This window comes from Camelina sativa, chromosome 16, assembly GCF_000633955.1.
Source record: "Camelina sativa cultivar DH55 chromosome 16, Cs, whole genome shotgun sequence".
NCBI lineage: Eukaryota > Viridiplantae > Streptophyta > Magnoliopsida > Brassicales > Brassicaceae > Camelina > Camelina sativa.
Window position 1 is genome coordinate 24,906,729 of NC_025700.1, and position 18,209 is coordinate 24,924,937.

At 35.2% G+C, this 18,209-nt stretch overlaps 2 protein-coding genes and 2 pseudogenes across 2 annotated transcripts in view; 1 reads left to right on the forward strand and 3 right to left on the reverse strand.

Annotated features, from left to right (window-relative positions):
• LOC104752308 (epidermis-specific secreted glycoprotein EP1-like) overlaps nt 1-1,358 on the reverse strand; it is a 2,514-nt gene extending 1,156 nt beyond the window's left edge. Inside the window, exon 1 of the mRNA XM_019237522.1 lies at nt 285-1,358. Coding sequence (XP_019093067.1) covers nt 285-1,272 — 988 coding nt within the window. The 5' untranslated portion in view covers nt 1,273-1,358. The remainder of the gene's footprint in view (nt 1-284) is intronic.
• On the reverse strand, nt 3,894-5,306 carry LOC109129578 (annotated as a pseudogene).
• Nucleotides 10,001-16,674, forward strand: LOC104754019 (ubiquitin-conjugating enzyme E2 36-like). The gene is made up of 4 exons (XM_010476180.1): nt 10,001-10,067; nt 15,897-16,077; nt 16,181-16,278; nt 16,402-16,674. Exons 1-4 carry the CDS (start codon nt 10,001-10,003, stop codon nt 16,437-16,439), a joined length of 384 nt encoding a protein of 127 aa, XP_010474482.1. The 3' UTR covers nt 16,440-16,674.
• Nucleotides 16,946-18,209, reverse strand: part of LOC104752309 — a 3,754-nt pseudogene continuing 2,490 nt past the window's right edge.

The window sequence follows — 18,209 nt, forward strand, 5'->3', positions numbered from 1 at the left end:
AGAATCTCCGGTTCTAGTCAATGTCTTGAGCTCGTAGCCCAACCAACACCTCGAACTCTTCCTATTGTAGAAAAACCCTAAACACTTACAATCTCTCGTACACTTGTCCCCACACGCACTCTCCGTTGCCGATGATCCACCGTTAAATTTTGTCATAAAACTATCAGCTCCTTCGATCTTGAAGTAGTGAAATGTCTTGGGATCACAACTCGCGAGACTCGGAGTTTTACAAGTCTCATCCCAACCAAGAAGCCCTTTGTCGGTAGGACAAGCGTTACACTGACCTTTCTTACACAACCCGAACCCCAAACAATGCTCAGGGATCCTACACTCGTCGTTACCGTCAGTGTCGTCGTTGGTAAACGCCGTGTATGTCACGTCCCAAGCAGTCGCAGTCGCTGCAGTGCTGTAACTCCAAACTCTGATGTTTCCGTCCGATTCTAACCGAAGAAAACTCAACGTCGCGTTGTGTTTCGGCCGCGAGAGGAACGTCGAAACGTTGAATTGAGAACCAGAGTCCACACCCTCCATGTGTAGACCCCACGTAGTGTCGGAATCCTCCACGGCTCCGAACGTCATCGACTGTAATTGTGTAATCTTGGTGAAGAATTCGTATTCATAATAAGCGATTGGTTTCGGAGTTTTGTTTGTCGTGTAGTACAAGACTAGCTTCTTGGTTTCCATGACGAGACTGTACGGTCCGTTTGCGTTGACCGATGGAGACAGTCTGCTTACGAGCTTGGTCCGACCGTTGCGTTTCAAAGACTGTCCGACGAGAAGCGTGTCGGTAGGAGAGTCAAAGCTCTGCCATACAAATTTTCCATTGGAGTCGTATATTACCATATTGCCATTCTCCAAGATTTTAATCCCCACGACGCCTTTGTTAGCTGTGTTCGTTTGCCATACCACGCGACCATCGGCTTCGGCAAGTACAAGGTTTCCGTCTTCTCCAAAAGTCAACGTCGCGTTTTCTTTGACCGGTGAGCCTCTGTTTGCTTCCCAGACCCATCTCAGAGTAGATTCTTGGGCTCTGTTTCCGATCCTAAGAGCGAGAGTGTATGCGTTTGAGGTTGTGTTGTAGAAACAGAGACGGAAGTTGTCGCTGAAGGGGACGAAGCCACGTACGTCGGGGTTGTATTCGATCGGACTGTAATCGGTGTATCCTCCTTCGTTGACCACTCGGAATTGATCGTCGACGGGAACTTTGGCTTGTGCTCCGATCAAAATGTTGGAGAGAGTGAAGCAGAGAGCTAATGTGATTGAGTAATTCATTTTGTTATATGTGTATGTTTGATGGATATTGATTTGTTTTGGGTAACCAGAGAGACCTTCTATATATAGGAGCCAAGGAAGTCTTTGCTTTAATAATATTTTTGAGAGTATTTTAAACGACTTTTTTTGGTCTTTGTTTCCCTATAATCTACTGGTTTTGCTGGTTTTGTTTCGAAGTTTTTTTCTTCTTTTTGAATGTTTTCGAACATATTAGAAAGAGCTTATCTTAATCTCAATGCTAAGCCGTGTACGATTAGATTAGCAAAATCCAGTCAATGATTACAGTTTGTTATTTATTCCCATATTAATACAAATTGATGACCTACAAAATTATTATTATCAGAAGTATGATATGTTTCTCTACAAAGCTAGTTAATACTACTTTTTAGTTATATTTTATTATACTTTCTTGCACTGCACATCAACATTAGTGAAATAAATACGAAAATGGTACTAGTCTACTAGACCTGCGTATTGAATCGAACAAAATGAATCACGCGTTTGAATTAGGACCGCCCGACCAACCACTTTTTATTATGATTGAGCCCCACCGCGAAGATGCTCATACTCGATTATATCGTCTCGTTGGGTTAATCTTAATTATTTATTGACTCCCGTCGCATTCACATAGATTATAGATAGAATTCGATATGATTCAAATAAATGCAACTTGATATAGTTATCTAAAGATAATTAAGGTTAATAGTTAATTGTCTTTCTGATATAAATCTGTACTATTCTGACCACTTGGTTAATTAATAAATCTGAAGGTGTTAACAAAAATAAACGGACAATGGATAAAGAATTAAATACTGTATATGTAATGGTCCAGATAGGATCTTTGGTGTTCATGTGTGTCCCAATACCCGGCGGCTTGCCAGGTGTGTGGGGTAACAGGGTCTTACTCGACGGCTATATATTTTTGTTTTAAATTATTTTTAGCAACATTTTATTCTGGGTCCATGTGCCAACTTGTATTTAGCATATCCCATAAAAGTATAATTAATGACGTAAGTAACAAAAACATTAAGTTTTTAAGTAGATGATAATTTGTTAAGCTTAAGTTGCTAATTAGATGAAAAACAATATTCCCAAAAGAGTTTCTCTTTTTTTTGTTCTGAAAATTTGTGGGGATTCCAAAAAAAAGTTTGACTCATGAAAATGAATTTTAACATGTGATTTTGTTTTAAATATTTATACGATGCTAGGTAAATTAGCTAAGACAAGTTAATCACAGCTCACAACGTACGTAAAGCTCTTAAGATTATCGCATTGAATAGATAGCGTAGAAAGGAAATTATCTACTAAATATATCCACATAGACATAACGCATATTATCATAGGAACAAAAAAAACCGTTAAAAATACTATTTTTTGTTAGACTGCTTACATGCGAGAGTATTACGACACAGATACAATAATACCGACCAACTGTTATGAGAAAATAAAAATATATATTCATTGCGCAGCCTGACTAACATGCCAATCAAAACCAACCCATATTATTTACCATTTCCACCGACAAAACAATTACAAAAGCCTATAATCAATCACATACTAAAGCGTGAGGACGAGATAAGCCGCCTCTTTAGAGAGGCATCACTTGAGAACCAAACCACCCCAAAAAGGCATTGTCTGGAGATGAGATCTAGAAACTAATTAACTCATAGCTATGCATGTGTATCTACTTAAGCTCCAATTGTACCAATGTTTCATAGTAACAAATGTTTATGGGCATGCTCGATATATATAACAACAATTTGTCACAGTACCAACCCATCAACAACCAGATGTTGGAGTCCACGTCATACTAATTAAAACCGACTCTTTGGTTCCAAACGCTAGATTTTTGTACTAAAATTTTGTATTGATAGACACTATTTCTCTGGTTTGGGCTTTACTTTGTACCATCCATTTAATTAGACTAAATCAATTGACAAAAAGAAAGAAAAATGAAGAATAGCGCTAACTGCTAAGTATACTGTACCTTTTGTTCCATAGTTAACTTTTTTTTGTTTGATTCAAAAGTTCAATAATTGATTACGTTTTCAAAAGTAATGCAATCGAAAGCGTTTGCTTGACACGGATAAACTACAAATAACACCTGGCAGATTTTCAAGTTGACTTTAAAAATAAAGAGCTAACAATGGAAACGATGTAAAGTTTTAAAACTCTGCATGATATTTAAAAGGCTATATAATTAATTAAAGACATTATGTATATGTAATATCTCTACTTTATATATGTAATAAACTGGCAGAAGACCGTCTCTGTTAAGGTGACGCCGCGTCAAGGCGTCGTAGCACGCATCTTATTAAGTAATCATATTTCGCTATTAAATTTAATTCACTGTAATAATCAATTGAAATTTCAAATTTCATTATTGCTTGTTCTGAGAAACAAAGTGTTTATGTGCACGTAAGTTCTACTGCATCACTGACTAATGAAGCATAATATTTTATGATGATACTAAATCTGAAAACATTTGAATTGTAGATAATAATGAGTTTCACTTAATTTTATTACGATGTAGCTTAAGCATCAACACAGGCTATTAAAAAAGGTAAGATAAACCAGTAGCAATAATTTATTAGAAAAAGAGATGAAACAAACGACAAACGTAGCCTTATTATTCGTCAAAACGACTCACAAAAACATTAGTTAATTTAGACTTCAAATGGCAAGAGCTGACTTCTTGCTAGCATTAGGAGCCTTGACATAGGCAACCAGCGAAGAATCTCCGGTTTTGGTCAATGTCTTGAGCTCATAACCCAACCAACACCTCGAACTCTTCCTATTGTAGAAAAACCCTAAACATTTGCAATCTTTCGTACACTTGTCCCCACAAGCACTCTCCGTCGTCGATGATCCACCGTTATACTTCGTCATGAAACTATCAGCTCCTTCGATCTTGAAATAATGAAATGTCTTGGGATCGCAACTAGCAAGACTCGGAGTCTTACAAGTCTCGTCCCAACCAAGAAGACCTATGTCGCTAGGACAAGCGTTACACTGACCTTTCTTACACAGACCAAACCCTAAACAATGCTCAGGGATCCTTCGTCGTTACCATCAGTGTCGACGTTAGTAAACGCCGTGTATGTCACGTCCCAAGCAGTCGCAGTCGCTGCGGTGCTGTAACTCCAAACTCTGATGTTTCCATCTGACTCTAACCGAAGAAAACTCAACGTCGCGTTGTGTTTTGGCCGCGAGAGGAACGTCGAAACGTTGAATTGAGAACCAGAGTCCACGCCCTCCATGTGTAGACCCCACGTAGTGTCGGAATCCTCCACGGCTCCGAACGTCATAGACTGTAATTGTGTTATCTTGGTGAGAAATTCGTATTCATAATAAGCGACTGGTTTCGGGGTTTTGTTTGTCGTGTAGTACAAGACTAGCTTCTTGGCTTCCATGACGAGACTGTACGGTCCGTTTGCGTTGACCGATGGAGACAGTCTGCTTACGAGCTTGTTCTGACCATTGACTTTCAAAGACTGCCCGACGAGAAGCGTGTCTGTCGGAGAGTCAAAGCTCTGCCATACGAATTTTCCATTGGAATCGTATATTACCATATTGCCATTCTCCAAGATTTTGATCCCCACGACGCCTTTGTTAGCTGTGTTCGTTTGCCATACCACGCGACCATCGGCTTCGGCAAGTACAAGATTTCCATCTTCGCCGAATGTCAACGTCGCGTTTTCTTTGACCGGTGAGCCTCTGTTTGCTTCCCAGACCCATCTCAGAGTGGATTCTTGGGCTCTGTTTCCGATTCTAAGAGCGAGAGTGTATGCGTTCGGGGTTGTGTTGTAGAAACAGAGACGGAAGTTGTCGCTGAAGGGGACGAAGCCACGTACGTCGGGGTTGTATTCGATCGGACTGTAATCGGTGTAGCCTCCTTCGTTGACCACTCGGAATTGATCGTCGACGGGAACTTTGGCTTGTGCTCCGATCAAAGTGATTGAGAGAGTGAAGCAGAGAGCTAATGTGACTGAGAATTCCATTTTTTTGTTATATGTGTTTGATGGATATTGGTGTGTTTTGGGTATACAGAGTGAGCTTCTTTTTATAGGAGGAGCCAAAGGAAAACCTCGTCACTTTAGTGGGTGTGTGATAAATTATTGATTCTATTCGGTGTAAAGTGAAGTGAAACAAACTTGTATACAAAATTGAAATAACTTGTACAATAATCCATTGATTCTTTTGGGTATAGAGTGAAAACATTCATTTAAAAGCCACTTTATAAGTTATAACATATGACTCATACAAAGTGAGTCATTATTTATTATACTCCTTTCTGTTTCAAAATATAAGATGTTTTAGAGAAATTGTTTGTTTCATAATATAGGATGTTTTCAAGTTTCTATGCAACTTTTAGATTAGTTTAATATTTTATATTATGCAGTATTGTTTATGATTGGTTGAATTTGTTAAAAGTAAAGACTTCTTAATCTGCGTGCTTTAGTTAAAACATCATATATTTTGAAACGGAGGGAGTACTTCTTTTGTCAGGTTTTAGTTTTGACTATACTTGCATAATATATATTAGAGTATGTGGAAAGGGTACTGAACCCAAATATATCGCACATTCAGATAGGGTCGACGTACACATTTTAAATTACGAGCCACCGGGAATATGCTCTTGGTCGTCCCGTTGGATTTGTTTTAATTATTTAGCTACTCATTGAAGATATTGTGATGACTGAGTTTATAAGATGCAAAGAATTGAAAAGTCAATCATTAATGGAGAGATTGAAGCTGGTTTTAAAAAGAGCATGGATTATAAAACTTAATCACCAAGGGAGAGATTGAAGATGTTGTGTTGATTGAAGTTTAATAAGGCTTAGAACATGTCATGGATTCTCTACTAAAACAAGACAAAACTGACACAGAGGCTGATGCATTACATGATATAAATGCTGGAAGAATTGACACAGAAGATGAAGTATTACTTCACAAAGAGAATGAGGTATTACTTAATACAAATGATTATCACTAAGCAGAAAAGAGAAGGTGTTGAATCAAAAACCTTGCAGTTAGATATATCAGAGGATGTATCAAACGTCTGAAGCAGTTCTTGTACTAGTCCAACATTAATACATGAAGTAGTACAAGAAGTAGTACAAGAAGCTGAATTGAAGAGTTTGAGTACATAAGCTTAAGGCCGACTTGGACAAGCCAAGTGGCGGTTGTTGAGCTGGATGAACATCTTGAATGGAAGATTCAAGATGGGATCATGGAGAGAAACTTTCCTATTTGTTGTATAATAGAAAATTCCTATTTGTTGTATAATAGAAATATTGTCAATCCTAGGGGTTGTGCAATTGTTAATCTCCCAATTCTTATTTGTTGTATAATAGGAAAGTTGTCAATCCTAGGGATTGGGCAATTGATATAAATACCAAGAGGGCACTTCATGAATACTTGCGTGCTTCAAGGTATTCTCAAGAGATGCACACAAGATGTGTGGTGTTGCCCCATCAATAAGATAGAGAGATCTTTTGATGGTTTATTCATCTAGAAAAGAATGATTCGATATCATAGCAATTGTAATTACAATCTTGTTCTAGTGGATTTGTTCTGGACTAGGTCCCAGGATGTAGGAAAAACCGAACCCCGTTAACAAAGCTTGTGTGTCTTATTTACTTTATGCACATACAATCTCGAAATCGATCATACACATACTTGAACATATAGACTTAACCACAAATATGCGTTTTCAATTGGTATCAGAACGGAGCTCGTTAGAGATAAGCTCTTGTTTCAGGTATGGTCCTGGATTTATGGCTAGCAAAAAATCGAAAGTATATGAGAAGGACGAGTATTCACGAAGACAAAGATATAAAGAAATAGTTTTTGGAGAGAGGCGTAAGAAGTATTGAGTTGACCGGAGATGTTAGAATATGCGTTTCCTGAAAAGATAACAATCATGGCTATGGCCGGTGTTGTCGACCTTAATTGGGAAGTAAAGAAATATCTACGTTATGAATATTTGCTGGGTTTCCATGGAAGAAAGAGAAAACCTGATTCAATAAAAAGCAAAATATTGATGGGTGGTTCATCAAATAGATGTTCTTTGATTGTTAGAAATCCGAGTTAGGTCTCGGAGAGATTGGAGTGAAAAAGAAAATTCACCAATTTGGTTCTAAAATCAAATCGTAGAGGTAAAAAAAAAAGGAGGAAGAAGCAAAAAGGTCGATTCTGTGAAAGTTAAGGCTGAGAATCTCACATATCAATCAAATTGAAGAGGTTTTTGTGATAGTGAAGCTCGCAAGAGAAGTTGATTTCTGATTGATGGTGGTAATCACTTTCCTAAATTTGTGTTTGAAAGGAAGTTAAACAAAAGATTGATGCAACTGTGGGCAGAATACATAAAGAGAGAGAGGATATGTGAGCAGCATTAAAGGGAAAAGAAGTTTTTTTAATTGGAAAGACATGTCGTAAAGTTGCAGGGAAGTTCAGAACTTCAGATTATGTTCTAGAGAGAAGCTGAGTTAATTTCGGGATTGATCATTCAAGTTGAAAAACCAAGTTGGGTGTTTTTGAATTGAATCTGTGCAAGAGTTTGCAAGAACTCTGGAATATCATACAAAGCTTTGCAGAAGAAAGATTATCTGGTGGAAGAATTCCGGTTTATTACGGTCTCGAAGCAAGCTTTTAAGGTCACCTGACAAGAGATTGAAATCTATAAAGATTGTTGATACATCCAGGAAAGAAGAAATCAGAAGCAATAATCTTAATTGTCAACTTGTAAATTCATGATTCGTGACAAGAGAGACCACGACGGAAAGAGCTGTCCAATTTGAAATTTGGATAAAGATCTGGTTTCGAGCTTGGAAGCCAGAGAAAATCATAGAGAGAGGCTCACTTTTCTGTCACTATCTTTGCTAGTTGATAAGATGAGAAAGAGGATGTTGTTGCTAGCTCACACTGGCAAAGAAATAAACTGCAGGAATTCCATTGGTGAGCTTGTTGCGTTTTGTAGCAAAGAAGATCTTGTAGGTATGCCAACAAAATTTCCCGTGGTTTTCAATTTGAGTAGTGGAAAATCGGCCAAAAGAAGGAGATGGGCATGTTAGTCATGCTGAAGCAGATCTACGAGATCAAGATGATGACAGTAGTCCATGTTTCTATGATGTTCTATTATAGACAAATGAAGCCTATTAGAGTTACAAAGCAAGTGGAGTTGTATGATGTCATCAGTCAACATCCGGACTTTATCAACACCATGTTGCTTCCTTAGTGAAGGATGGTCTCATTCTAAAGGGTTTGGGGACGGATCTTCTCTATGAGAAAACTAAGGTCATCTCAGATTTTAATCAAAGTTTTTAAAAGAAGATGAAGTCATGAACTGATTTGATACAATTATGAGATCAGAATGTTGTCTACAAACTCACAATCTGAAGACAACTAGAAGAAAGTTTAAATTGTGGGTTTGGTGACTTTGATAATTTCAGTTTCTGAATTTCTAATTCGATATGATAGAATCATGGAGTCAAAGATGTCTTTAAGAATGGGGAAGAAGAGGATCAGTTTTGGAGAAGATTTTGTATAGACTCAAGTACAACAATCACCGGAAAGAGCAAGCTTTTACCATTGCAAGAGGTTGGCTATTCAAGTAAAGCAAAGAGGAACCATGTACATGAAATCCAGGAATAATGAAAAAAGAAACATGATGCATCTCTAAATCAAAGAAAGTAGCTCAGAGGAAGAATGATGAAAAGAAAAAAAAGTTTCAAGTTCAAGACAGTTTTTCAGTTTCTTGGTTCGTTTCTTCTTCTTCGTTTGCGTTGGCTACAGACCTTGGATTTGAGCTCTGAAAGTTGTTCTAGAAAGTTTAAAGCGAGATCTTTCCAATGAAATAAATGTTATCTAGTGATTCTATGTGGATTGACGGGAAATTTCTCTCAAAGTTAGCGACTTGCAGGCTACATTATTCCTGACCTATCAAGAGAAATCGGCTATAACTCTCAAACCATAAACCCAAATCCCTTTTTTCCTGTGATTTCATGTGACTAGTGTGGATGTTGTCACCAAGTTTCATGATTTTCTGGGTTGTATTGCTATTCCATTTATGCTCTGCATCAAGACTGTATCAAGATAGATTGAAAAAATTGGCTTTAGTACAAGTTGATGGAGTCCCTGCAGCTCAAAGAATAATATATTTTTCTTTAGATGGACTCTCTCATGTAGTTTGTGGCTCTACGACTTGTGTTTCTCCAAAGGTTTAGTTAAGAAAAGGTTTGGTGAAAGATTATATCAGAGAGAAGGAGAAGATTAATGTAATAAAATGGTATTTAATGTTGCTTTTAGAACTTATGCCATTGGGAATGACTGCACAATGAAATAGGTGTCAGTGACTTAAGGTTCTTGGATGAAGTCACTAGTAGACAGCCTAGTTAACACAACACTTGTGGTGAGCTAGAGGGTAATGGGAAAGATCTTAACTTGAAGAAGTAGAGCTAAGGTTATCAGGCACAAAGATATTTGAATAGCTCTAGTTCTCTGTGAAGTCATCATCACTAGAAGCTTGCCGATACAAGGATCATCTGTTTTATGGAAATTATTTGAAGTCTCAATTGATAGTCACTGGTTTTAGAGAAGTTGGTCGGGATCAATCTGTGCTCAGAGTTTGAGTAACTCATATTAAGCATAATGTGGTTAGTGTAAGTGAATTGGTTAAAGTTATGTGGCTGGTAACAAGAACAACTTTTGGATTCACTACATGAGAATGGAGAAGTTATCAAGGGTTGTGATCAAGCATTGTTATGGAAGTTCTCTTGGTGCAAAGGAGAGATGTATGTGACTGCGGTTACAAAAGATTCCTAGAAAAGCAAGAAAGATATTGTGCTTTATTGGGCTTAAACAAGATCTCTGATTATGTAATGAAGAAGATGTCACAAAGCTAGAGTTTTCTTCAGAATATGATTAGGAAAATATAGTGTAGTTAACATCATCAAAAGAGAGGAGGTTTTTTTTTTTTTTTTTTTTTTTTTTTTTTTTTTTTTGGAAAAAAGTTTATAGGAATTGACATCATAGTTTGTCTTTTTTAATGAAAGAAATATAAATATAAAAGGGATATAATGTAATCGTGGACGCNGTATTACGGACTTGAGATTCAACGGTTGGATTGAAGTTTTGACGGTTGAATTGCTTTTTATTCAAGCATCTTCAGTCTGTTCCGGAATCAGTTTATTCGAAGTTTCAGATTTGACCAATTCCAGTGGTGACATCAAAAAGAGGACCAAATGAACTCAGAATGGGATAAAATTTGGCAGAGATACTGTAGACATGTCGAACTAGATTCTGGTAAAAGAGAACTGGATTTGGAGTCCATGAACATAGTTGAATGATAATATTGCAGAACAGTTGATTCAGAGTCTTATGCACCAAAGGATTTCTAAGAAGAATGCTGAAAAGCGTTTTTGGAGAAGGCTTTGAGACAGAGTGATCAAAAATGAGACTAAGAGAGAGGTTGAGACATAAAACTTTCTATACCAAGGCATGTTGATTGAGAAGTTGTCATGGGAAGAAAAGTTCAGTCAAAGGGTTTTAAAGAGATTTTGCTAGAAGAAAACAAGCTTGGCTCATGGTGTGAAGAATTTTCAAGTGGAGTTAGGAGTAACACTTTGGAAAGGAAAGAGTTGTTATGTATGTGGTATTTTTTCAAGTGGAGTTAGGAGTAACACTAGATATGTTGCTACCACAAGGAGAAAGAGACTTTCAATATTGGAAAGCAAATTGAAGAAAAAAAGGAACTTAAATCTAAATCGATTATGAGGTGGAGATGTTTATATCACAATTTCAAGGAGTATTCAAGGTTGCGCATGAGAAGGGATCATCTCAGGTTACCCAATTTCTTATGAATAATGGTTCATGCAAATAAGTAGAGTACTCAAGGCTGAGAAGTGATGAGCAACACAACAGAAGATAGTTGCAGGGTTACAGAGATTGTTTAACAGCGAGTATAATGCAAGACTAGTTAAGATGTTGTGCAAAGCTGAAACACTTAAGGTGAGTCAAATTGATATGTTGGTTGTTTTTAACTTAGTTGGCACTCAAGCTGGGGGAGAAGAGAATGTAAAGTCTGTTGTGAGCTAAGAGCAAATATTATGGGGGAGCTCTACTAGTGGTTAGAGATTAAAAATGTGATTGAGTATCAAACTAAGTTAAAAAGGGGGAGAATGAGGATGTTTGATCTTTCAAGACACATTGCATGATGTACCATAAAATCAGAGATTGAAGGAGATTGAAAAGTCAGTCATCAAGGGAGAGATTGAAGATATTGTGATGACTAAGATGCAAAGAATTGAAAAGTCAATCATTAAGGGAGAGATTGAAGCTGGTTTTAAAAGGAGCATGGATTATAAAACTCAATCACCAAGGGAGAGATTGAAGATGTTGTGTTGATTGAAGTTTTATAAGGCTTAGAACATGTTATGAATTCTCTACTAAAACAAGACAAAACTGACACAGAGGCTGATGCATTACATGATAGAAATGCCGGAAGAATTGACACAGAAGATGAAGTATTACTTCACAAAGAGAATGAGGTATTACTTAATACAAATGATTATCATAAAGCAGAAAAGAGAAGGTGTTGAATCAAGAACCTTGCAGTTAGATATATGAGAGGATGTATCAAATGTCTGAAGCAGTTCTTGTACTAGTCCGACATTAATACAGTTGTAGTACAAGAAGCTGAATTGAAGAGTTTGAGTACAGAAGCTTAAGGCCGACTTGGACAAGCCAAGTGGCGGTTGTTGAGCTGGATGAACATCTTGAATGGAAGATTCAAGATGGGATCATGGAGAGAAACTTTCCTATTTGTTGTATAATAGGAAATTCCTATTTGTTGTATAATAGGAATATTGTCAATCCTAGGGGTTGTGCAATTGTTAATCTCCCAATTCCTATTTGTTGTATAATAGGAAAGTTGTCAATCCTAGGGATTGGGCAATTGATATAAATATCAAGAGGGCGCTTCATGAAGACTTGCGCGCTTCAAATTAATCTCAAGAGATGCACACAAGATGTGTGGTGTCGCCCCATTCAAATTATTCTCAAGAGATGCACACAAGATGTGTGGTGTCGCCTAATCAATAAGATAGAAAGATCTTTTGATGGTTTATTTATCTAGAAAAGAATGATTCGATATCATAGCAATTGTAATTACAATTTTGTTTTAGTGGATTTATTCTGGACTAGGTCCCGGGTATGTAGGAAAAACCGAATCCCGTTAACAAAGTTTATGTGTCTTATTTACTTTATACACATACAATATCGAAGTCGATCATACACATACTCGAACATATAGACTTAGCCACAAATATGCGTTTTCACTCATATTAGCATTGAGAGATATCATATTAGCATTGAGAGATATAATTCGAAATAATTCAGACACATGCACTTTGAGATAACTATCCTTATATAGTTATATATGTCGACAAAACACAGAATTAATTCTCCTCGTTTATTGTTAGACGACTGTTAATGAAGAATATATCTTTTTATAAAAATGAAGAAAATATCTAAAGAAATTTGAAGATGCTTTACAACAAAATATAAACGGACAATGGATTGAGAGTTCTTTTTCAGGATTTCTTCTCATGTGTATCCCAATGCCCGGCGGCTCAACTTTATTAAATTTTTCCTTTTGAGTTTTGGCAACGTTATGTTTCCAATTGTTAATGATTATTTTCAGGGTCCATGTGCCAAGTGCCAACTCGTGTTTAGTATATATAAAAGAACTAGATTTTAATCCGCGGTGTATAATAAAACATTATATTTGTTTTTATAATGAAAAACTAAAATTTTTTAAACATTATATATGTTTAGTGTTTAAGATTGTATAATTGTATTTTAAGTGTTAATTCTAAAATTTGACCACATGTATATTGCTGACATGACAAAGCAACTATTAAGTTTTATTTATAATAATGTTACATTTTTACCGTATTGAATTTTTTATGGCTCTAAAAATTTATATTTTTAGTGTTTTTAGATTTAACCCGTGAAAGAACTATTTTTACATTATTATATTTTAAAATTTTTTAGTATTTTTAAATTTAACCCATAAGTTTAATGTTTTTTAGATTTAACCCGTAAAAAGATTATATTCATAAAAGTTATTATGCAGTATACCGCAGATAAATTATATTATAAATACTTCTATTTATTAGATTTAATCCATGAAATAATTATTTTATATTTTTTTATCACCATCTTAATAAATATTAAAGATTTTAATTCTTCATATCAAACAGTATAGTTACTATTGAATATTAGAGTTTTTAAAAGAAAAAAATATTGTATATATATTTTTAGCGTATGTTATTAAGTGTTATAAATTTCTAAATATATAAATTAGCTTAGGAAATTATAAACCAAATTGGTATAGACATTTTAGGAATGTAACATATCAATTTTTAGAAATTAGCTAGCGACCCTTTATAAGGTTAATTGTATTTTAAGAAACGACTTCTTGAAAAGCTATTTCACCTTAGCAACTTTTTTTTATAGTAAATATTTAAACCATAAATAAAGTTTACTTTCGCCGCCTAACAAAAAAAGTTGATACGAGGTTTTGTATTATACAGGATGACACTGATACCAACTAACAATATGAAATATGGAAGTATGACCTAAAGGGCTAAACGGTTTAGCCTAAACCCCAAACATGAATTACCAGGTTAGTTAATCATAGGCAGATTAATAAGTGAATTGGCATTCAATCAGTTGAATTAATAAAGTAGGTTGAAAATATTCTGAAAATACTTTATTGAATAACCAAGTGAACACTACAAGTTACACCCAAGTATCTCGTCACTATAACATAAAAAAAAACAAACAAATTTATAAATCTCATATAAAGAAAATGATTACATGCTTATATTTATACATAACTATTCACTTAAAACTCATTTTTCATCTTTCAATTTAAAATTAAGTTTAATAGCTGGTTTTTTGTTTGCTTCCGGGATCTCCCCAATGTCACCGACTTGTCCAATGACATCTCCTAAACAAATAACAATAATATTCAGTGAATATCATAATGATAGTTGGATCACATAATAAGCAATAGACTAATAGTAACGGATGACAGGATGAAAACAAAGAAATATATACTAACATATGAACCAAAGAAAATATAAGAAGTAAGGGATCACATAAGAAGTAGCAAATAATAACATATATAATAACAATGGAGTAGTGATTTTTTTTTGCGTATTTGTTATGAAAATTGAGAAATGTATTCGGTGATATTGGATGTTGTAAACTGAACATATTTATAGTGTTTAAACTTTAAAGAGATCGTAGGGTATCTTTGCGTGAACATGTAGAAATAATCTTGGTGATCAAGTATACAATATCTTAAAAATATTACAATTTTGGAAGTAGTTATAATATAAGCTAGTAATATAGTACGCCACTGATTATGAGTGTAGGTGTAGTATATCATGTTTCCTTTTCCTATTAAATCTCCATGTGTAGTTAACATATTGATAAGTCGAAGATTTGATGAGGATATTGTAATTATAGTTAGAATATTAAATTATTTGAAGTACTAAAATAATTTAACATTAGAGTAGTGAATTTAACATTAAATAACATAAACAACTAAAATAGAAAGACGGAAGTATGGCTAAAATCCTCATCATAAATAACAAATAAACATGAGATTTTTCTGTATGCCTATTTGAGTTGTTAAGAATATTGCAGAACAATATTTAGTTTCTAAAGGAGATATATACAGAAATAAATGTATTTCTTGCTGACAAAATTATATATTCGCTAAAATTTGATTTTCTTAATTTGGATTATCGTGTTTATGAACGTTATCTTCGTCATAAGTATAATTGAGAATGTAATATTTTGTTTCTCAAAGTCCCTCGATTTACATTCAACTATCATAAAGATGTATTAAAATAAATTTTGAGTATTTATTCTCGATTTCTTAAATGATGATGCCATGTTGTGTATGGCAATAAATATAAATAAATTTGATCGATTAATATAGTTCCATTAATTGAGTTAAGTAGAAATATTATTTTAGGAAAATCTATAGGGGTTAATTAAGTAGAAATGTTATTTTAGGAAAATGTGTAGGGTTAATATTACAAAAAACAAATTAAACAAAATAAAATTCAAGGGCATAAACCAAAATATACTTCAAAAATGTTAATATATATAGTACGAGTTAGCGAAAAGTAAAATTTTTATCTGAATACGTATATGATAGTTTATTGAGTTGTTAATATACAAATAAAATTATAGTAAAATGATAAAAGAATATCACGCTTAGAAACTCGAATTCATAAAAATAAGTATACGTCTAGTACAGTACTTTAATACTATTCATATATTCATCATCTCTGTATTCATTATGCAGTATGATTCATACTTTTACTAGACAAAGAAATAAACTTATATATATATATATATATATTTTTTTTTTTTTTATAACTCATAACAGGCCCTTAAATAAATATGGGCCTCATACCTAAAAAGGAATTTAATGGACAGAAAGAATAGCCCACCAGAAAATTTTGATAGGCAAATTTGCAATAAACAAAGATTATTGACAAGGAAATCAACCAATATACCATCCTAACATTGACAAGGTCTGTTGGAAATCCTTCCTCTTTTTTTTTATGTTCTTTCCCTTTATTATTCACACAACCAACCAACCAACCAACATGCTCCGGAACTTGTCTATTTGCATGTACAGCTGGGAGGAATATGTCTTGATATCCTGAAGGACAAATGGAGCCCTGCACTACAAATACGAACAGTGCTCTTAAGGTATATGATCTGATTACATTAGATTCTATCCTTCCAAAAACCAATTGTTTCTTAGGCAATCACTGCTTTTCTGATTCTATTGATGGGCGCAATCCTTAAAAAGTATTCAAGCTCTTCTGAGTGCACCAAACCCAGATGATCCACTGTCTGAGAACATTGCTAAGCATTGGAAGAGTAATGAGGCAGAAGCTGTCGAGACAGGTGATTTGATCTGAACTCTGAACTTAGAGTTTAATTCGTTTCAGTACTCCATTTGCTCTTGTTTTCTTTCTAAACCTTATGTTGTTGGCGTCTCTCACATCTTTGTGAACTATATCTGTGCAGCCAAGGAATGGACCCGTCTTTACGCAAGCGGCGCATAAGTTGGAGGGTGAAAAGATCCCTTTCATCCAAATAACATTACATTTGATGAAATCTATCTCAACATCAAAGTTATAAGAAAGCTTATATCTTGCTGGCTCTTCCCCCGCGTACTTACAAAACCGTGTTTTCGTCTCCATTAAGTTGTATCTCTCTGAATAACTGTATCATTACTTATAGGATCGAGACACGTTTTTCATATTTGAAGTTTGTCAAAGGTTCTTCGAGTCCAAAGTACTCTTTCGCAAGCTCCCCAAATTCCAGGTTTCACCGAAGTCCAAAGGTTGTCGATTTTGTTGGTACAAATTGGCAGTGAAGGTAAGTAAAGTATACAATGAGAGTTAAGAAAAAGTGTTCGTAATTAGCCATTCCGGTTGTTTGAACTTTGGTGTGTTATATGCTATTCATTTGAGCGACGAGGTGTTTCTGTAGTATTTTTGGAGAGACTCGATCTCAGGAAGAATAATAATGAGGAATTAAGAAACACGATTCACATGCAACAGGCTCATTACATTCCAAACGAAGATCATTCAATTATATTAGATCACAAATAAGGTCGAAAAAAGAATAACTAGCAGAGCTTTACAATTACAAACCATCAGGCAAAGAAAAGTGCCCACAACACAAAATTAAGTCATAGAAAAGAAATCCACATCCATCATTATCATCCTAGTGTAATAATAACTTGATATAAAAAATAAGAAATATTAAAGGAAAAGAGAAAAGAAAAAGAAAACACTACCGTAAATCACCAACCGAAGGAATCATCATTAGTAGAGAGCGAAAAGCCACCAACCAAGAACACATTTCAGATTTCATGAAAAATATTGATGAAGCCGAAGTGGAACAGTGAGATTTTCGTCTACCAATCGTGGAAGTTTGAAAAGAAAGACTTACTACTACCGCATCAGACAGGAATTGCATCTACGTTGGACGAATCTTCGCATCTCAATACAATTCCTTCAAGACTTGCAGGGAATGTGCATTTACTCCATTGCCAACCAGCTGCTAATGGTTCTGTCGTTGGAACTATCATCAACACGTTATCGTTTCTCTGAACCACTCCAATCACACTTACTGTGCTTCCTTCTTTGATATACCTGCAAGCGGAAGAAGCATCACAGAGACCAACATAATTTTTAGCAACTCTGTTAAGCTTTTATCATTCTTTTCATCAAGTTGTGGTTTCATACCCTTCTTTAAGCCGCATTATTTGATCATCATTGGCTAGATTCCTTTTACCCAAACACCTTACAAAGTCTGGAGAGGCTTGCTCGCTTCCTGGCTTAAAATCGATGACAACAGAATCATCGACGAGAGGTGTTACCTTTGCACCGTTTCCGGTTTTGACCAATGCTCTGAGCCCAGATTGGAAATCAGAAATGTAGAAGTCTACCACATGCCTCTGCAATGTATTGTAGGTGCATCGTTTATGCATTTAGAGACAGTTCAGTGATTTTACGCTGAAAGAGAACATTTTTTCGTGAAATTAAATATCATCAGGCCCCTACTAACCTCTGCTGATCTCAGAACCCATGTGAAACGACGATGTGAAGCACCGGCTGGCTTTGAACCCATCCACGGTACTCATATAGACAAGTAGACGTGTAAACACATCTGGGAACTCTATGGAAGGATGATTCAAGAGGAACATTACCACAGGTGACAACCTTTTTAATTAAAAATAAATAAAAGAATCAGTGTTATAAACATAGTAGGGATAGCAAAACCATGGAAGGAAGAACAAATAATATTTCATCATTTCCCATGAC